We start from the raw sequence: 20,072 nt of genomic DNA on the forward strand, positions 1-20,072 counted from the left end.
TCAACGCTCCACGTGTCGTTGTCTTAATATTTTTTAGGGAAAAAAAGGATCCATGTCCTAATCAATCCCACCCTCTACCCACTTGATCACCCACGTAAGCACCCATAAAATCCAGATTAACCTTCCTGTCCAAAAGCCACGATCATGTGCTTCTCATTCACCAACGCACTCAATCTTCCAACCAATACCCGCGCATTCCAACGCGCCAAACATGCGCCACAGCGTCCTCCGCGAAACACCAGATCCAAACGCCCCGGGATCCTCCACGCGTCGATTTTCCATTCGTCGTTTCGCCAGCTGGTTTTCGAGCGCATCGAAAAGCAAAAAACGCTCTAAATATTCAAAAAAAGGAAAAGCCCCAGCGTTTCCCAACGGTCACACGCATCTCTCTCTCTCTCGCTCCTCTAATTCTGCGATCGCCAATCGACTCCCAATTTGCTATAACATCCGATTTCCTGCTGACCCACAAATTCTCGGCTCCGGAATTCCCCATTTGATCGTCGGAAATGGCCGAGGATTTTTCCAAAGCCGTGGATGACGGTCTCAAGTTCTCCAAACGACTATACTTCGGGAAGGATCGAGCGGTGTCGCCGCCGAAGCAGCCGCCGTCGATGGACAAAGCGACGTCGTGCGCATTCCTCCCGACGGCGCCGATGGTCTACGCGGTCATATCCGACCCGGGCATCGTAGACAATCCGGACATCCCCAGCTACCAGCCCCACGTGCACGGAAGGTGCGACCCCCCGGCGCTCATTCCGTTGACGATGAACCGGGTCGAGCTCCAGGTCGATTGCTACATGGACACCGCCTTCATTCGGGTTTCTGGGTCGTGGAGGGTCCATTGCATAAAGGGTAGCAAGAGCTGCGGTTGCCGCGTTGCCATTCCTATGGGTGAACAGGTGCGTAACTTCGAATAAAGTTCGAATCTTTTTTGCTTCTCTGGATTCAATCCGTTAAATTATTGCTTTTGGAGTCTCCGATTTGTTGAACTAATTCTTGGGTTTTTAAATTTAATGATGATATTGTTGCTGAAATGTGGAAATTTTGAAATTGATTGAATTTTTAGGTGTGTTGGTTTTGATCCCTATTTTTAAGCAAATTATATATTTGTGCTAACAGGGTTCAATTCTAGGTGTTGAGGTCGACGTAAACGGTAAATCGTACCATACTCAACTCAGTCAATTGGAAGATGACAAGGAGATGGAGAAGATGACCCATGTAGAGGGAGGCTTTCTCAGAGTCAAACCTCATATATTTACATTGACAACCCCTCAGGTAATAATAGCTTACCAAGAATCGGCATACCTTTCGTTTTTACAGTTTTCGGTTTTTATTATCATCAGAATCCTGTATTTTAATTCTTGTTCTTTTCACTAAAATGTACTCTTCTTGTTCTTTCAAGGTCAATGGGGGAGCCAATATCTCAATCAAAATGAGTTGGTCTCAGAAATTATCGTATTCAAATGGCAATTTCTCCTTGAATGTACCATTCACTTTTCCGGAGTATGTCATTCCCCCAGGAAAGAAATACCTGAAAAAGGAAAAGATCCAATTAAACGTGAACTCTGGCGTTGGAACTGAAGTTTCGTGCAAGACAGCTAGTCATTCTTTGAAGGTGCAGCTTTGATCATAACTCTGAGGGCTTATTATTTTTGTAAGCAAGGTGACAACCTTTTTATATTTCTCTTGACTTTTCCAGGAATTACGGGGAATAAGCCAAGTTGGAAAATTGGGTTTTCTGTATGAGGCAGATGTTCTCAATTGGTCAAATACCGACTTTAATTTCTCATACACGGTAAGGCTCGCATGCATTTTTTTTTCCAGCTAGATGTGGACAGATTCTACAAGGTCTTTGTCATTCTAACATATTTGGGCATTTCTAGGTCTCTTCAAGTCATACACATGGTGCTGTTCTCGTGCAGTCACCGCCCATGCATGACATTGATCAAAGAGAAATTTTCTCTGTCTATCTTCTACCAGGAAACGAGCAGAGCAGGAAGGTTGGTGTTATATTAAATAGATTTCATTTTTTTATTTCTTACTCTGTATTTTCATTTTTCTTAAAAATTTATTCTTATCTTCCCTCCTAATTGGTCTTTCAGGTTTTCAGAAGGGATGTAGTGTTTGTTGTTGATATTAGTGGAAGTATGCAGGGAAAGCCACTTGATGATGTTAAGAATGTAATATCTGCAGCCCTCTCGAAGCTTCATCCAGAAGATTCGTTCTGTATTATAGCTTTTAATGGACAGACTTTTTTATCTTCTACATCAATGAAATCGGCTACCAAGGAAGTTGTTGAAAGGGCCATTGAGTGGATTGGCATAAATCTTATTGCTGGCGGTGATACAGATATATTGCCTCCCCTTACCCAAGTATTTTCTCAAGCTTCTTTGCCTCTTTGTGAATTCTGCCATTAAGTTTACCAGTTATGTTTCTTTCTGATTCTTTCATGCATAAGCACATGGCTATCTATTAAGGTACATTACAGTAGTAAAAAATGATAATTTTAAGGAGTATCCATTTTTAATGGTCTAGCCCTTCTGCATCCGGATATGAGTGTTTGTGTGGATATTTATATTTGCCGGTTTACCTTTTTAATTTTTAACCCCTATTTATATGGTCTTCAAGGATTGTCTAAAATAATATCATTTGAGAGTTATTTATTATCTTTTGTTGCTCCTCTATTTTAGGCAATAGAGATGCTATCAAATACTCGGGGTTCATTTCCTATCATCTTCCTTGTTACTGATGGGTCTGTTCAAGATGAGAGGCAAATTTGTGATGCAATGAAAAATCGACTTACAGAAGCAGGTCCTATAGCTCCACGTATATACACTTTTGGAATAGGTAAGGGTTTTTGCTATTGTGCCATTAGAGACCAGGCTAGTATTATATTTTCAAGTGACATTATAGCCTCTTTCTGATGATTTAAGATCAGTTAAGAGTACTTTGCCTCTGCCAGCATAAAGTCACATTTATTTTATCATCAAGCACACATTGTTTTTATTACACTTGCATTCTAGGCTTCTAGCTAACTTTCATCTAAAATATTCCAGGTACATTCTGCAACCATTATTTCCTGCGGATGCTTGCAATGATTGGCAGGGGCCAATATGATGCTGCGTATGATATAGGTAAGTTGACTATCTTTTTCTGGGAAACGATCTTTTATTGCGGAGACTGTGTTTTGTACTTCAGCTAATATGAAGTATCTGATATCTTATAAAAACATATGAATACTGGACCTTAGAGCTTGTATGAATCTTGGTCTCTCTTGTCAAATAAAAATCTTTTATAACCCTAAACTTGTAGAAACTTGACCTTCAAATCACAAATTATATGACTCACCTTATGTTGTCATATGGCCGTGAACAAATATCGCAATGGTTTATCAGAAATTTATACTAACTTCTTTTAGCTGTTGTACGTACTTAATTAAACCCTAAGCTTTATAAATTTATATTCTTTTGTTTTCAGATTTGGTCGAGTCTCGAATGCAGAACCTATTTACCAGAGCTTCATCTGTGATTCTTTCAAATATAGCCGTTGAGACATTGGATGATCTTGATGATGTTGAGGTATGCTCATTCTGTTTTAAAAGTTTGTGGACCTTTCGTATTTACAATTCGAAACCAACATTACACATCGACTTACTGGCTGTTTCATTTTGGACATTATATTCAACTTACATCAACTTTAACAATTTATCTTGACTTACCATGACATATCTGCAATTTATGCATTAGGTGTTCCCTTCCCATATTCCAGACCTCTCATCTGAGAGTCCATTAACTGTATCTGGCAGATTCCGAGGAAAGTTTCCCAGCACACTTAAAGTTAAAGGTCTTTTACCGGATATGTCTAATATTGAGATCAATTTGAAGTTACAAGATGCAAAGGACATACCTCTTGACAAGGTAAGGGCACCACTAAGCCATTGACTTGTTAGCTTAACTACAGTTTGACTTCTGCTCATAAATCTTTTTAGAATAATTTTTATGAGTAAACATGTATATTATTGGCTAGTCTGATAGTTTTGCTATTGAGTTGGCTTTGCCAGTTCTGTATTTTCGTGAACTGAATGATGGTTCCTCCTACTGGATTGTACACTTCTCTCCATGCTTGCACAATTCCAGTTCACGTTCCATTTTGTCTTGGTTTAAGTTGTAGTTGCTTAGTCCCATACAAAATATCTGTTTCAGCACTCATGCATGATCACATCAATGACTTATTTTGCCATTTCAGTACAACTTAGGGTTCTCTACGTTCTTATTCCAGTTAAAAATAAATCCTCCTGTCCTTCGAATTTTGCAACAAGCCATCGACAGGACTGTACTTTATTTCCTGTTTCCTGACAATTTTTCCCTTTTCTGTACAGTTATGTACAAAAGGACAGATTGAGTTGCTGACTTCTCAGGCATGGTATGGAGATAACAAAAAGCTTGAGGATAAGGTTTGTTGCTTGCTTCACTACATTTCCCTACCCTGAAAATTAAAAAGTAGAGAGGTTACGAAAAGATGACCACCTCCCTCAACCTCCTCTATCTCTCTTTTCCTCCACGTATTTCCTCTCTATCTCTAAACCAAAAACTAAAAACGAAAATCTTACCAAGCGTCCTTGATTTTCGAAGTTGTGCCATATGCCACTTAATTTAACGAATCAATTTCCACTTCATAGTAATTACGAATATTCTGATGTTATATCCTACTATTTGCAGGTAGCTAAACTGAGCTTGCAGACCAATGTCGTGAGTGAGTATACGCGCATGGTGATACTTCACAAAGAACTATCTGGATCACAAGAGGTAAGCATTTTTCTAAAACAGAACTAAAATTCCGCCATGTTGATCTACTGGGACAATTGATAGCGCATCGTGTGGTTATCATCAAGTCCATAACTACTTCGTCGTGCAAAATTAGTGTTTCGTTCTATCTTATTCTTCACCTTATAGTGAAATGATAGTATGTCTTTTGTGAACAGTTTTTTTATTTCCAAAATTATTGCAACTTAAATAGATGAAACTCTGTACTTTCGTATATTTGATAGATCATCTTTCTGATTGATTGTTCAATAAACGTGATAACAGGCATCAAAGAAAAGCTGCACAAACATAACAAAAGACTCTGAAAAACCGATGTTGCTTCCGACACTATCCGTTGGCTTTGGCAACTTAGTGGCAACAGCCGAGAACATTCCTCCTGGATCCGAAGAACAAAAACTACCGGAAGCTGCTGAAATTTTTGTGAGAGCAGCTTCAAGTTGCTGTGGCGCTATATGGAACAGATGCTGCTGCATGGCCTGCATCCAGTGTTGCTCCAAGGTAAATCCTCAATGTGCAACCGTATTCACTCAGCTCTTCACTGGTCTTGCGTGTGCTGGCTGCCTCAACTGCTGTGCGTTCTGCTGGCGTGGATGCTGCGGAGGAGATGGCGGATCGTAAAAATTGGCAGTACGAATTGGACTATCTTGTAGAATACAAGTAGCGTCTAGGATTTTGTTCATGGCATCAAATACGCACAGCTAGACGGCGAGTAGACGAGAAATTCATACACCGTTGTAACGTTACTATTTTCGGATTTCTTTTTTTACAGTGGACCACCTTGTACATTTCAACAGGAATGATATATATGGTTAAAACTAAAAAGTCTTACGACACATTCTTCACATTCTTACAGCCAGTGTGCTTCCAGAGGGCTAAAACTTGCGTTTTGTCGATTTCAACACTGTTTTATGCCTGGTTGAAGAAAGATTTATGTACAAGAATGTCCCGAATAAACATTTGAATCTGTTCGTGTTCTTCAATCGTTATTTCCGTCAAAAAAATTAAATACAGTGACCATTCCTTCAATTCAAGCAGAAAGAGAGTTCTATGTTTTCCTACAGGTCGATATGAGTTTCTCTGACAGTATTTCCGACTTGTTCCTCAACTTCTACTTCTGACTTATCTTCGTGTTCTCCCGATTCCGAGTCCACTGTTCTGTGATGGAGCGTCTCCTGGATCTTCGTCACGCCCTTCTCGACTCCCTTCTCAACTGGCCCTATTGCTTGATTTATGGTCAACACAACATCCTTGACAACCTGCTGACATTGTGCAATATGAATGTATAAATTTAGAAGAATCGATACAGACTACATAATATCCGGTGGATAATTATCGATGGGGAAGAAACTTACACGCTGACCACCGTCAACAACAATGTCCTGAACACTCTCAGTGATACTTGTTCCAGGCGCTTCAACCTTGGTCTCCGTTTTTTCGAGCCTGGCTGGGGCGTCACCTTCCTCCAACTTCACTTCTGCCTTGGTTGTTTCAGTGGTGACCTTCCCATACTCGTATGCTGTAATGTAATGGTATGGTTCAGTTGAAAAGACAAACATATGCGCAACGGCTGCAATTGCCATCTGCCAATCAAACAGATAAAGCCTGCATTATCTATAGGAGTAAACAAAATTATAGTGAAGCTTTGCGGCCATCATTGTTCGATGAGAAACAGAGTTGCCAAAGCAAAAGACGCGACATACTTCAATACAAATCAAGAAATTCTGCAAGCCGCTTTGTAGTTTAACGTCCTTAGGAAGAACACCAAATGCGCATAATAGCGCAATGCCCACACCTTGCCACCAAGTGGCGAACACAATAGCCTTAAAGCTGATGAACTTTGCGAGCGGCCTAATAGGTTCAAGTCTTTCGTGTGTTACATTGTAGAATTGCACAAGGCAATACAATGCCCACATCTGGCTGAAGTTCAGTACAACAGCCATGTATGGATACCTGCAGAGAAGTAAGACTTACGGGTGAAGTGGGAGATGCATCTAAACAGGCGCATCAAAAGCATCCATGAAGAATGCCAGAGCAATAAGCCATATCTGCATGAATTACATACCCGTAATACCACTTGAATTCTCCGTCTCCATACACACCAAAGAGCTCCAACACTAAAGCTAAGAATGCACAAACTGTCTTCAGAATCATCTGGGCACACCTAGCACGTATTAGAGCCAACAAAGTTGAATTAAATTTATCAGGGAAAAAGAGTAGCGACTTACATATTGTACAAGGCCAAATTTTTCTATATTGAGCAAATGTTTCCCAAGAACAGATGGTCGTAAGAAGAAGTTTCGAAGGGACCAATGTGGCACGGTGTGATCCTCGTCTGCCACTCCTTCTATCAGTGGTCTGTTGAGCAGTTTTTCCGATTGGTTTTCAAGTAGTTCTATGACCTTTCTTTCACCTCCTACATAATAACCATCAAAAGTGATTAGGAAAATTATAACATCGTCAAACTGCCACGATTGTACCAGAGCAGATACAAGTAGTAATATATATATATATATGTTTCTGAAACCAATGCAGAAATTAACAAGTGACTTACCGAGACAGGCAACTAAGTAGCTTCCGAAAGAATACAAGGCAAATGCTTCATAACAGTTTCTTAAAATGTCACAGGCAAGAGAAAGGTTCGGGTTCCACAAGGATAAAATCTGTAGAAGTCAAAACCAGAAAATTAATGCCAATGTTGCATGACGGAGACACCAAAAACAACGAACACAACAGAAAATGAATCCGTTGACGAAGGATACAGATTCGGTACAGAGAAGAAACCTATAATATCATGTTGCCTTCTCTTATTTTGTTTTCCTTCTGAACTGCAGGCAGTATACCAAAAATTAAGAGGACAAGCATATGATATTTAGATAGAGGAAATCTTACTGACTCAGTAGCATATACAGGTACCATGAAGACTACGGCAACGAGCCATTTTTGTTCCTGGAAAATAAATAATTAGGGAATTAAATACTGCTAGTCCAAACTGGAAACCACCAAGCAATTTCTATATTTTCAATTTTAAAAGTATTTGAATCAATGAATACATATTAAGCACAAACGACAGATGAATTTCAAGGTAGTTTGCTTTTCAATTTCGATCATGATGCATTCATTTTCACACCGGTGTAGCAACCGAGAATTGAATAATAAGCATACACCGGTTTGAACAATATCACATTCATGCAAGATTTGCAGAATTCAGTAAAATTAATATATAAACTGCATTATTGCTAAAGTTATTCCCGAGTAAACAAACATTTAATATCACAAAAATACCAATAAAAGGAACCCTAAAAGAGTTATGGAGGTATATATATGGTGGAAAAAGAACTAACACTGGGTTTATTGTACGATCTGAGATGTTGGAAAATGAGAAAAATGGAGAGGGCGAGTGCAACAGCTGTAAAACAGGCTCCAATGATAACAGCTGGTTTGTAGAGATCTGCGTATATGTTTCCATGGACTGAATTATAATCTGATGCCATTACTCGAACATGTTCCGCTCCCAAAGAATTCATAAATCCTAAACCCTAAAGGAGGGACGATAATTATCAATACAGCTACAACAGCTCTCACAGTGAATATGTATGAACTCAACCTGAAAATTCATAAATCCTCGATTAAATAGAGACTTAGAGAGAAAGTAAACTCCAAATTAATAGAACATCTCTCTTACTCTATTACAAGGCTAACAATGCAATCAAAACCCTAGTGTTTGAAGGCTTAATTCTGGCTCCGTTATGGCCCTTGTCTTTCAATTATTTGTTCAATCGAATGACTAAAAAGTGCATGATCATTTCCATATCACAACTCATTATTAATTTATTATTAATTAGTAGATAACAAAACCAGAAACACTAAAAAGGTTTATATGTTAAATAGAAACCCCAATTTTAATCCTCCTAACTTTAGAACAAAACGAAAAGACAACAAATCAATATATAAACATCAATGTGTGTGTGTATATATATATTCATGCAAATTCCCGCCAAAAGAAATAATTAAGAGCCCGCCAACCTTACAAAGCGTGAGATTTGTCTTCTTTTCTGCCTTGTGATGAACATGGTTTTGCCATTGCTGTTGCAGAAAATATATTCCTTCGAATCTCAACTGATAAGTTCAAAGGAAACAACGGCAGTTAGTTACTATCTGTTAGGCAGACTTACATTATAAGCTCACGTGTCGACACAACACGTGTACTTTTTGTTGCAACTTTCTCGTTAGACCAACGACACGTACTTGGTAAGACAGAAAAAACCGAATCAAATTACTTTTTTTCGGCCACTTCTAAAGCATTAAATGCATGCCACTTTCATGCCACGCTTACCATTTCGTTTTTATTTTTTTGAAAATTCGAAAACTTGTTTTATAATTACTTTTAATTTTTTACCAAAAAATAAAAACTCAATGTCAAACTCTAAAAACTTAAAACTATAGTTTTCAATTTTTATTTTTTTGAAAACTAAAAATTAAGTATCAAATAAGATGAAAATAAAAATAAAAATTAATAATAAAATTGTTGTCAAACAAACTCTTAATATATATAAAAGATTGATATGTTTGATTGCATATATATATATATATATATATATATATATATATATATCCTAATTAAGCGTGCATTCCATGAAAAGTAGAAGCAATTGGTCAAGGTGATTGACTACTATCTTGAAGAGTTCCCATGCAATTGTTACTTGATTCAAGGCCATCAATGGCTTAATTTATATAATTTCTTGTAAAGTCCTAATATCAATAACTAATTGGTCTATTCTCGGGTTGTATAACAAGTGAATCGCGTGTCAGAATTATCAACACGTAGTTAAAGAGGTATGTTGAGCCTGCATCGGCTTTGAAGATGAAATTTCGTGTTAATATGTAATAGTTTGAGTCTCTCAATTAATAATCAATTGACTGATTTTCAAGTTAAATGTATACGATTTAATGGCTACATTTACATGTATGCTGAATTTAGAAGCTATATATCACTGAAAACAGTTATGGTAATAAAAATACAACATTATTTAGATCGTAGAGACGATTCTTTATTGAACTCTAAAGTACAAATACTTTAAGTTTTCAACCGTTAAATCTATAATAAAAAATAAAAAAGAAAAATAAAAAAATAAATAAAACACATACTATATGATCTAATGGTTAGTTCTAGCAAAGCGAGAGACAATCGCATGGAGTTGATAAATTAAAGTTGCTTCATTTTTTAATCTAGATATAGCACATAGGTTCACGAGCAATGGAAATGTTAGTCAGATCCCCTTTGAGACACGTGTTGGTCGGATACGGTCAGATGAGTAGTCATCACTATGTCGTAATTTGACACTTGGCAAATCTCCACCTCACTAGCCTCCCCCAACTTGCTTTGGGTTTAGGGTTTAGCAATGGATTGAACATGTTCACGTGCATGCATGAACTCCCATGAACAGCACGTTGGCCCGGCCGCCATAGATCTCATATTATGCGAATTGTGATTTGTGAGGGAGAATTTTAGTGGATTTTGGTGAACAATTCAATCATATATTGTTATTTAAATTCATAAAACCACACGCACTAATTTTTCTCATCAACCCTATGTTCACTATAAATCGAGTTAAATTTGCTTAAGATCAGTGGTTGATCCATGAAGTTTTCTTTCAAAGGCAAGATGTCCGAACGTGACTTTGGCTTATTTTTCTTCGCTACCTACTCACCCTCAATATTTTGAAAGAGTAATGCTAGGAGACCAAAATTTTAAACTAAATTTGCAAATCAAATGATGTGACGTCGCCAATAGGAAATAAATACGTTAATCAACGAAGTAATAATCCAATCATCGACAACTACATCATTTGGTTTGCAAATTTGATTTAAATAATTGAACTCCTTAACATTATCCATTTTTAAAAGCATTTTATCAAGAATCTTACCCATATATAGCCATGCTCAAGAAAAAATATCACGAAAATATTGTACTATTTAGTTAGGGTGCATGAGAGGCAATTGCATGCATCAGACTTTTATGTAAATCCGTCATTGTTTTAACACGTACTAATTAAAGTATTGTAAAAAATAAGTGAGATTCAGAATGTGTCCATATTTGAATATAATAGACTGATAAATTACTCCATCTTATTGCATAAACTTGTTAGTTTTCTTCATGACATTAGTTGGGGCATATTTTAGTGATTCTTACAAATAAGGAAATTGGTAGTTTTGTTTTTAATTAATACCTCTCTAAATAGAGTAATTGGGACATTGTTAGTTGACTGTAAGATGGTAAAATTGGTAATGTCTGTGTGTTCTTGCTCATATATGCAGATTGCTTTTGCTCTGGTCAATTGGAAGATAGATACTGTCTCCTTTAGCACCCCCATTTTAGGGGGATTTGCATGAAAAATTATGTGATCAGATACTCATCAATTTTCAGAATTCTTCAATTAGTGGGAAATCTGGTTGGGAACGAAAAATAATAATGTAGTGTGAAAAAAAGAAGAGATAGTACTGGTTGGGAAACATAAAATATTTAGGTGGAGAAATTATTTAGTGTGTTGGTAAACATACTGCTATATTCTATAATTTGTTGAATTTATTTTAAGTTTCTAACCAATTATATTATTGCATTTGGTGTACCGAATCGTGTTCTCAGCATATATGCTAAAAAATCTCTTATTTAGGTGATCAAATGCAAAGAGATGAGAGAGAGAGAAAAGGCGCCAAAGTAAGTGTTTGGGAACTTGAACTATGGAACTTCTCAAATCACAGCTCTATTCTATTTCTATATAAAGGCTTTTGCAGCTAAGCTCTCACTGGCTTATGAGATCTGTGTACACAAAAATTACCTTATCTCTATAAGCCCACTTTTATCCACACCCTTTCTCTAAGCTCTTTTAATCTGCAAACCTGGCTTGCTGCTAATCACCCAATTAGAAGAAGACACTTCAACAAATGAAGGTAACAAGATACTTGTGTTTTTGTAAAATATACTAACAGTGGCATGTATTCAGAATACCGACATAGTAACATATTGTGTGTAAATAAGTTTCTCTCGTAATTTATAAGTGTTTTGACTTGTTTGATTGCAGATATTTGATTGGATGCAAAGCAAGCTCACTGGGAAACCCCGGCTTGAAAAACCAAGCTTAAAATTCTTTGATGGTAATTAATTTTTTATTAATTTGTATTTGCTAATTATTCTTGGATCAATATATTTAATTTGTTCTTTTTATTCTTTTATAGACGAGAAGGTGCAACAAAAACCTTCCAAAGAAGAAGCAAATGAATGGCATCACGGGCTGCTGGCAATTGGAACATTAGGAAATGGTGACTTGAAACTAGATCAACAAACCAATCCACCACCCTCCCCCAACGACCACCTCCATGATTTCACACCAGAGGACGCTACACACATTCAGAACGAGTTGAGCTCGTACTTGAACCAATCAAACTCAGCTGCATTACTAGAGCTTGAAAAAGCTCCTAACAAGTTTCTAAGCAACCAGTCGAGCTTGAAACCTGAGATAACAAGTACTGACAATGTAGATTGTGACGAGCTGCCGAAAGAAAATATGAGTCGATTCCAACGGAGCTCGAGTGTCGTTCTCAGCCGTGGGAAAGATGTTTGTTTGGATAACACAAACTCCACCATTGGGAAGAAATCACTCTCTTTTCTCCTCAAGAAAGTGTTTGTTTGTAGCAGTGGGTTTGCACCAGCTGCCGCTGCTCCTGGTCTAAGAGATCCAGTCCCGGAGTCAAGAATGGAGAAGGTAAATCCATTATACAACATATATTTGGCCCTGTAATATTAATATATAAAGTTTAACTTTCATGCCTGTATTGTATCATATACGGTCATCTTTGGCAACATGCGTTAATTTCTGGTATGAAATAGCCAAGTGCGCGACACGTGAGAGGGTAAGTATGAGAAGTTGAAAAATATCCTCATACAATTTGCGTACTATAGGGACAAAATTTGTTGCAATTGAAAATACAAGGAACAAAGTGAAACTTCATGAAATGAGAGGGCATCAAATTGGTCATCTGGTCATGTAGAATATAGTTTCCAAACGATATATTTCAAGCGAAAGATACATCTCAATTTCTATTAATTTTTTGTACTAAATCTCCACATTCACACCACATGAGACCAGAGAGTAAATTTAATGGATTACATAGCAAAAAACTAACAAAAGTTGGAAAATGTCCTTAAATTATTACGATTTGCAATACTTCATAACAAGATTTTATCTCTTCTTTTTTTTTTTAATCATTTTTAACATATTTTTTGTTTTGGGTCAATGCTAGATACTGAGGGCAATCCTTCACAAGAATATATACCCCCGAAGTTCAAGTACTTCAACAATGTCCATGAAAAAGTACTTGGAGAACAGCAACCCCAAGTCTGCCAAAGCTAAATGGGACAAGACTGATTCTGAATGTAAGCACTTAAACATGATTAAGACATGGATTAAGAGTCTGTTTATGCAAAAGACACATATGCTTTGGAAATAACTTTATTCACACAATTTTTTTTTTCTGGTTGCAGATATCGTTCTAGAGATATAAGTTTACTGAATCACTTCTACCATTTTGTTGCGGCTTCAAACCATACAACGTAAGTTTTTAACGTCTCTTACAAATTTTGATTTGTCACTTGACTTTTCTCTTGTTATGACTGACTATAATGTCATTTTTATCTAACGGTTATATAATTATGTGAATGCATGTATTTAATCATCATTTAACGTCGAAATTTGTATTGTATATGTGTAAGTGTTATAGCTAAATTCTTCGTGGTTATGCTGAATTTAAATTTAATGTGCAGAGTTCTGTCAATTGCTGCAAAGTTGTTTGGTTGGGCTCTACAGTTGGGCATGTGGAATGCGAAGTGTGACATTTTTGGCCTATGTTTGATTAGAACATAATCAGGAGAAAAATAACGAAATAAATGACTGTTTATCTTTCATAATTTCATCACAAAAAAAGGAGACTATTATCTTTCCTTTTTTTTTTTTTTGCACGGCGAATATTGCTAAAGTGGAGACTCTTTGAGCTCTTACTATTGATGTGTTGTGTTGTATTTGATATTTTAATAAAATTATATTGTTTTTCTTTACTCCAAATAAATAGTTTTATTGAAATAAGGCAACAAAAAATCAGTAATAAGATAATACGAGACCAATATGTGAAAACTTTTTCTTAGTCCGGATCAACAATATAATACCACAAAATGATTAGAGAAGTGCTAAGCAACTTTTTCAAAAGTAGAACTCTTTATAACTCTTCGTCACCTTACATTTTAGTGTTAATTTTTTTTTACCAATATTATAAAACATTGTGCTAAAAACCATATTATTATGAAACATCTAAAAACATGAAGTGACAGAAAATTGATGGAGAGTCACACTTTTGAGAGAATCTTCGTAACATTTCTCCAACAATTATTATAGTTCTTACATTAAACTTCTCCATCTCCATGATTGGACATTATTATTATTTTTAAATCAAATACGATATTCATTTCATGGTGGAACAACGTACAAGCAAATGGAAAGGGTGCTAACAATGAGCTTTCCGGGACATGAAACCCGAATAAAGAGAAAAAGAGCGCCCTGCATCAACATAATTAAGAATTCAAAGCATTTTGTAAATAAGTAAAAAAAAAAAAGATTTCTTAACTCAAATGATAATGCGGGAAAGAGGGATCAAATCTGAAAACACATATAAATGCTCTTAATAAATTTAGCTCCTGATAAATAAGCAAAAATCTTTAAAGTTTTCATTCAAAGGAACCTTTGTTTTTCTTTTGTTTGAAAACCTTATTTTAAGGTTTAACATTATTTCTCAACCTTTTCTAAATGAAAAAAAAACATCATTCTCCAATGGCTTCATTTATGATGATGAAAGGATTACGTATGAGGGAACGTATAATTAATCAGATCGTGTAGATCTATGATACTAAAATTAAAGGAAAACTAATGAAAAGAGCTTGAAAACTTTGAGTTTTAATGATAAGAACAAAATAAAGAGTAAAATGAATAGTACCATGATTGACTTTTTAGTGTAAAAATGTGGTTTTTCGTTAAAATGAACAGTACCAGATGCTTTTCGTTAAAGTTCCCTAAAATTAATCTAATCCGCTCCATAAAACACCTATAATTAATCAAAGATTTCCCTTTTAAGCGAGGTATTAATCCCAATTCATTGTATCCAGTTAAACATAATTATTATTTATCAACAGATAATTATTTCAATAAAAAAAAGAAAGAAAAGTAAATAACAAATAATTATAATATATTGTCAGAAGGAGAGAGAGAGAACCAATAAAAGAGTAAAAGATGTCATCTTTTCGGCCAAGCCGATGACTTTAATGGTTCAAACCCAACTCACAATCTTCCATCTTTGATGGGTATTGTTGGAAATTTGGAATTAGGGTTGGTAGAGGCAGTGTGTGATTGAAAGTTTAGGGCTCTGGGGATTTTGGGGATTTTTATTTCTTTTGGTGGTAAGAAGCCAATGCCATTGGAGAAGGTTTAAGGGTTCTTTTGGTTGCAGTTTCAAGTTCCCAATTTCCCAGTAGGATTAAGAGGAGGAGGAATACTTCTTACTTCATGTCGTGGGCTGGGGCAGAAGATACTTTCCTTTCCACTTCTCTTGCTACCTATCTTGACAGTATACTCTCTCTCTAGATCTAATTTGAAGTGATTGAAAATTGGGTTTTGTGAAATTTTTATGTGTTGTATGTTTTAGCTGTGAATTACCTTTTTGAGCTCTGTTCCGGTGTTTTTCTTGTAAAATTTTGTTAGGGTTTGAAAGCAGCTGTTATACTGTTTGATTTGCAGATCCCTTATTGTATGTACTGTTTTGTTGCAAATTTTGAATTAAGATGAGATATAAGGAAGATAAAGAAGTGAAGCTTCAAACTTTAGGTCTTTGCACTGAGTAATTATAGTGATGTTGAATTTCTACTGCTAAATTGAGGATTTGTGCGTGGGGGTGTTATCCAATTTTCCCAATTTGTTAGGATCGAAAGCGTATATTTGCTTCATAAGCAAAAGTATACATGGGAGAAATATTTTCTCAAAGTAGAAGGTGATGATGAAACAAGAGTTTGAATAAGAAATGAGAACCGTTCATTCGGGCTATTAGAACTGCTCGCAGTATCACTTTGTGCATTCCCGTTGGTGAAGAGTTTGAGAAAATGGAAAGCTATGTTCGTAATGCCTCAATATTCAATCCAGTAATAAGGATGACTCGGATGCTGATAGTGCTTTAAGGTCACTGCAATCTCTATGTGATTGTAGGGATTGGTAATATGTGGGATGTATCAGTAAACTGATTGTCATTAGAGATTGATTCGTTGCAAAGTACTTGGCATATTATGATTTTTTATTTATTTTTCAGAAAAGCTTCTTGTCTTGCTGCGAGATGGACGAAAGCTGTTGGGATTGCTACGGTCTTTTGATCAGTTTGGTAATACTAATCTGTTACTCCACGTGACTTACTGAGTTATCATTATCTTCACTCTTATTATTTCTATTGAAACCATAGCTAATGATGGTAGTGGTCTTTCATCTGCACAGCTAATGTTGTTCTTGAAGGCGCATGTGAAAGAGTAATTGTGGGTGACCTTTATTGTGACATCCCATTAGGTCTATATGTAATCCGTGGGGAGAATGTCGTCTTAATTGGAGAGCTGGTATATTGCATTCTCTTTCAGTCCTGTGAGACTTGACTATTGTTAATATCTTTTACTACATTATCAGTTCATTTATTAAATTCTTGTTATTAATTTTATAGGAATTGGATAAGGAGGAGCTTCCCCCTCATATGACTTTGGTACCAGAAGCAGAGATAAAAAGGGTAAGTCTGTATGTTTATTGGTTAAGACTGCAATCGAAAATTGCAATCTGCAATGCTTAGGGTGATGGCATTAGGTCATATTAAGAAAACCCTAATTTTGTGAATGCATATGTGCTATGGTTAAATTCTTTGCGCGTAATTCTACATTGTCCTGCCACGGTTAACAAACGAGCAACGTTATGCGCTGCTATTTTGAATGGGAATACATTCACTTTGGTTCTTCCTAGATGTTACGGCTGGATGTTGCAACCTTTCAGTTAAATCCTTTCCTTTTAAGATTATTGTATAAATAGCAATCTTTGTAATGTATTATTCAGGTGGTTGGGTTGGATTGTTCCTTGCTATTATGGTCGTTTGCACTTTACAATAATTCGAGTACATTTCTCTTCTGTTCAGGCTCAGAAAGCAGAGAGGGATGCGACAGATTTAAAAGGCTCCATGAGAAAAAGAATGGAGTTCCTTGATTTTGATTAACTTGCCCACCCATTTTATCGTGGGTTCAGGCCATGTCTGCGAATTTTAGTGCGACAGTGACCCGAGGTTTTCACCTATATAGGAGTGCAAACAAGAAGAGAAGTCATATCAGTTCTGAGGACTCATTGAGTGGAAGTTGTGTTCTGGGTCTACTAGATGTGTGGCAATGTCGATGATCTTTCCCTGTTTCATTTGGATTTGATTGATACGTGCAAGCATGGTTTCGGGTTCTGCAGAACTGATTCGGAATTTAGATTTGCAGTTGTTTCTCTGTTGAACATAATTAGTTTTGATTTTCCATGGGTTGTTAACCGTTGTGGAGGTACACATTTCATGGCACATTCAGTGTTATTACATCTGTAAGATATTCATGTTCAAATCCTTATTATATTTATATAAGATCTGTATGATCAAGCCAAATCAATGGATCATCAAATCTGAAGTCTTAACATATAAGTATGTGAAACGATGTTTTAACAATCCTCGGTCGCTTCGGATACATAAACATGTAAAAACTCAGAATGAACATTGAGCTAATACAACCATAACATTACAGCAGCAAATGCTTATGCTTCTTCAGGGAAAGTAAGCAGCGTTATGAGAGCCTCGTAACCAGGAAAAAGAGGAAGAAGATCGGAGCGTTTTGCCAACTCGAAATCCTGGAACTGAAAGGCAGGTGCACAAGTACACCCCACGAGAGAGTAGTGAGTCTCGGCATCCCTTGGAGCAGCTTTGAGCAATGCCCCTTCTGGTGAAATGCTGTAGTCCTTTGTTGGGAAGGAACCAAACCATACATTTGGAGGCACTGTGTACTGGGGTTGCTGATCCGCTCCCAAATCGGGTCCGAGGCAGGTTAACTTGACTTTCCCATCTTCCCCCAACTCCACGACCTGATAGCAGATACAGAGGTGTTAAAGAGCAGAAATTTTACATTATCTGTTTCTCTATAAACATTTAAATGCTTCCCACAACTACCAAACGGAAAACATAGCGCAGAAATCGGATGAATGTAAGATGATCTATCTTAATTCAAAAGCCGAGGCCGAGTATCAACCAATTTAGCTGAAAACCTACACAATTCCGAACATAGGCGAAACGTCTGTCCTAATATGTTGGCACGGTAAGATGGTTATGCATCATATGAATATCTTGAAATGACTACAGAAATGACATGTGAATGCAGATGATTCAATCGTTCAGTGAGCCGTGATTCGAAGTGTACCATAATGGGTTCTCCGAGATAAAAATGCCAGGTTTCTGCCATTGGTATACGATGAAGGCGAGATACACTCCCAGACGGCAGCAAGAAGTAGATAGATGAACTCACAGGGCGCTCAACCTTGTCTGCAGATAAACTACACTTGTGTTGGTAAAAGAAAGTGGTACAAATAATACAACCACAATTCCCATACATTACAATTGGACTCAATTCTATTTCAAAATTCAATTGGGCTAAAAAGATTCTCACATCCCACGTATGAATGCGGATATGTTGTCGATACATTGTAGATAATAATACCATTGACACTATTGATACTTCAACTTTACAATTGTCGACAAGCTATCAATATGATTAAAAGTGCAGTTAACACATAGGAGAATGCACGTCGCACTTTATCACAGCAGCGAAAAACAATTATATCTATGCACCATAGTACGGGTTCAATCTTCAAAGATTCCCCTCCCTCCTCTTTAAGAACTAACAATTTAACCCACTAAACGCTATCATTTATTTTAAAAAAAAAAACACACAGGAGAATGATTGCTTGCATACGAGCCTTAAATTCCAATAACAAAGAATCCAATTTCACACAACACAACACATTAATCCATACAAACCAATCAATTTCACTACTCATGAGCTTCCAAAGATTTTCCAAAAATTATAAAACCAAGATCAATATGCAGATAACCATAAAACCCAATACATAATGAAACAAAAATCAAATATTCAAAATTCAAATCATTTGTAAAACATGAAAATTCACAGGAATGAATGAATGAAAAGCAGAAGCGAGAAAAACTTAACAGTCAGGGGGAAGCTGACACAATGGCAGGGCAATGGAAGTATCTCTGAAAGTTTCGAAATAAAAGCCACCTTCAGGGTGGGGATTCAGTTTCAGTTTAGCTACAATCTCTGATGCAGTTCCCATGTTCCTTCCTGGGATCTTTAAACTCTTCGTCTTCCTCTGACAACAGCCACTATAGTCGATTGTGATCTGTGTTTGGTTCCTTTAACATGTGGTAGGTTTTGGCGATTTGACAAACCGACATATAAAAATAGTAAAAGGGAGCTACTTTCTTTGGTCAGACATGGCAGCCGAAACCCAACAACGCCAGAACCTGTCGACCCATATGGGATAAGTGGGTTTGGGCTTTCATCGGAGTAAACTTTTATTGTATCCGAAACACCATTATGCAGTGTTATTATTTATCGTAAATTATAATATTTGTAATTTTTTTTTATTAATATACTTTAAATATGAGATGTAATAAAATTCGCCGTCTACTGATATTATATAACATGTGAATAATAACACATGTTCTAGTACATGCAAAAATTTCTTCCTCAATTGACGAACACATGGGCCAAAAAAGCTTGCCTACTCTAAAAATATACCCGTTTTTCTCTATTTCTCTTCATATGTGACTTGCTGACTGTATACATGAGAGAAGAGAAGAAACAAATATATACACTCCCTGACATGCAACTATATGCAAGTTCTTGTCTACGTAGACCAATTTCTTCATGAACAGTGATTAATTTTCACCATAAGACTCGCGTTTTCTTGGCCTGTCCTTGCATTCTTTTTCGATAATTATAAGGAATGGAACACAACCTCAAGTACAGTACAGGAGAAAAACTTTACAGGATGAGAGATGCAGATACATGGGTGTAACGTATGCGTTAAATTTAAA

The 20,072-nt window shown here is 36.5% G+C and overlaps 5 protein-coding genes across 7 annotated transcripts; 3 read left to right on the plus strand and 2 right to left on the minus strand.

Moving 5' to 3' along the window:
• Nucleotides 1-363: 363 nt before the first annotated feature.
• On the plus strand, nt 364-5,667 carry LOC126607264 (uncharacterized). The gene is made up of 13 exons (XM_050274800.1): nt 364-899; nt 1,120-1,275; nt 1,403-1,615; nt 1,700-1,795; nt 1,884-2,000; nt 2,103-2,372; nt 2,691-2,847; nt 3,057-3,134; nt 3,478-3,578; nt 3,747-3,917; nt 4,379-4,453; nt 4,719-4,805; nt 5,088-5,667. The coding sequence occupies exons 1-13, from the start codon at nt 507-509 to the stop codon at nt 5,439-5,441; spliced, it is 2,268 nt and encodes a 755-aa protein (XP_050130757.1). The 5' UTR covers nt 364-506; the 3' UTR covers nt 5,442-5,667.
• Nucleotides 5,668-5,787: 120 nt separating this feature from the next.
• LOC126607273 (protein LAZ1 homolog 2) lies at nt 5,788-8,948 on the minus strand. 3 transcript variants are annotated; one of them, XM_050274827.1, is made up of 9 exons: nt 8,847-8,948; nt 8,165-8,271; nt 7,713-7,769; nt 7,375-7,483; nt 7,049-7,236; nt 6,886-6,974; nt 6,524-6,773; nt 6,176-6,403; nt 5,788-6,079 (listed from the first exon to the last, which is right to left on the minus strand). In XM_050274827.1, the coding sequence occupies exons 3-9, from the start codon at nt 7,737-7,739 to the stop codon at nt 5,879-5,881; spliced, it is 1,092 nt and encodes a 363-aa protein (XP_050130784.1). In that variant the 5' UTR covers nt 7,740-7,769; nt 8,165-8,271; nt 8,847-8,948; the 3' UTR covers nt 5,788-5,878. The 3 variants fall into 3 exon arrangements, with proteins under 3 accessions (XP_050130784.1, XP_050130777.1, XP_050130767.1); XM_050274820.1 differs by having other exon boundaries at nt 8,165-8,359; XM_050274810.1 differs by having other exon boundaries at nt 8,165-8,427.
• Nucleotides 8,949-11,655: 2,707 nt separating this feature from the next.
• Nucleotides 11,656-13,853, plus strand: LOC126607290 (protein DEEPER ROOTING 1-like). Its single transcript, XM_050274837.1, has 6 exons — nt 11,656-11,771; nt 11,903-11,975; nt 12,057-12,583; nt 13,122-13,254; nt 13,363-13,431; nt 13,642-13,853. The coding sequence occupies exons 1-5, from the start codon at nt 11,766-11,768 to the stop codon at nt 13,380-13,382; spliced, it is 759 nt and encodes a 252-aa protein (XP_050130794.1). The 5' UTR covers nt 11,656-11,765; the 3' UTR covers nt 13,383-13,431; nt 13,642-13,853.
• A 1,286-nt stretch (nt 13,854-15,139) lies between these two features.
• LOC126607308 (sm-like protein LSM1B) lies at nt 15,140-17,589 on the plus strand. Its single transcript, XM_050274859.1, has 5 exons — nt 15,140-15,488; nt 16,221-16,289; nt 16,400-16,515; nt 16,617-16,679; nt 17,076-17,589. Exons 1-5 carry the CDS (start codon nt 15,428-15,430, stop codon nt 17,151-17,153), a joined length of 387 nt encoding a protein of 128 aa, XP_050130816.1. The 5' UTR covers nt 15,140-15,427; the 3' UTR covers nt 17,154-17,589.
• On the minus strand, nt 17,521-19,438 carry LOC126607299 (uncharacterized). The gene is made up of 3 exons (XM_050274846.1): nt 19,183-19,438; nt 18,376-18,497; nt 17,521-18,043 (listed from the first exon to the last, which is right to left on the minus strand). The coding sequence occupies exons 1-3, from the start codon at nt 19,304-19,306 to the stop codon at nt 17,720-17,722; spliced, it is 570 nt and encodes a 189-aa protein (XP_050130803.1). The 5' UTR covers nt 19,307-19,438; the 3' UTR covers nt 17,521-17,719.
• Nucleotides 19,439-20,072: the final 634 nt, after the last annotated feature.

This window comes from Malus sylvestris, chromosome 2 (assembly GCF_916048215.2).
Source record: "Malus sylvestris chromosome 2, drMalSylv7.2, whole genome shotgun sequence".
Lineage (NCBI taxonomy): Eukaryota > Viridiplantae > Streptophyta > Magnoliopsida > Rosales > Rosaceae > Malus > Malus sylvestris.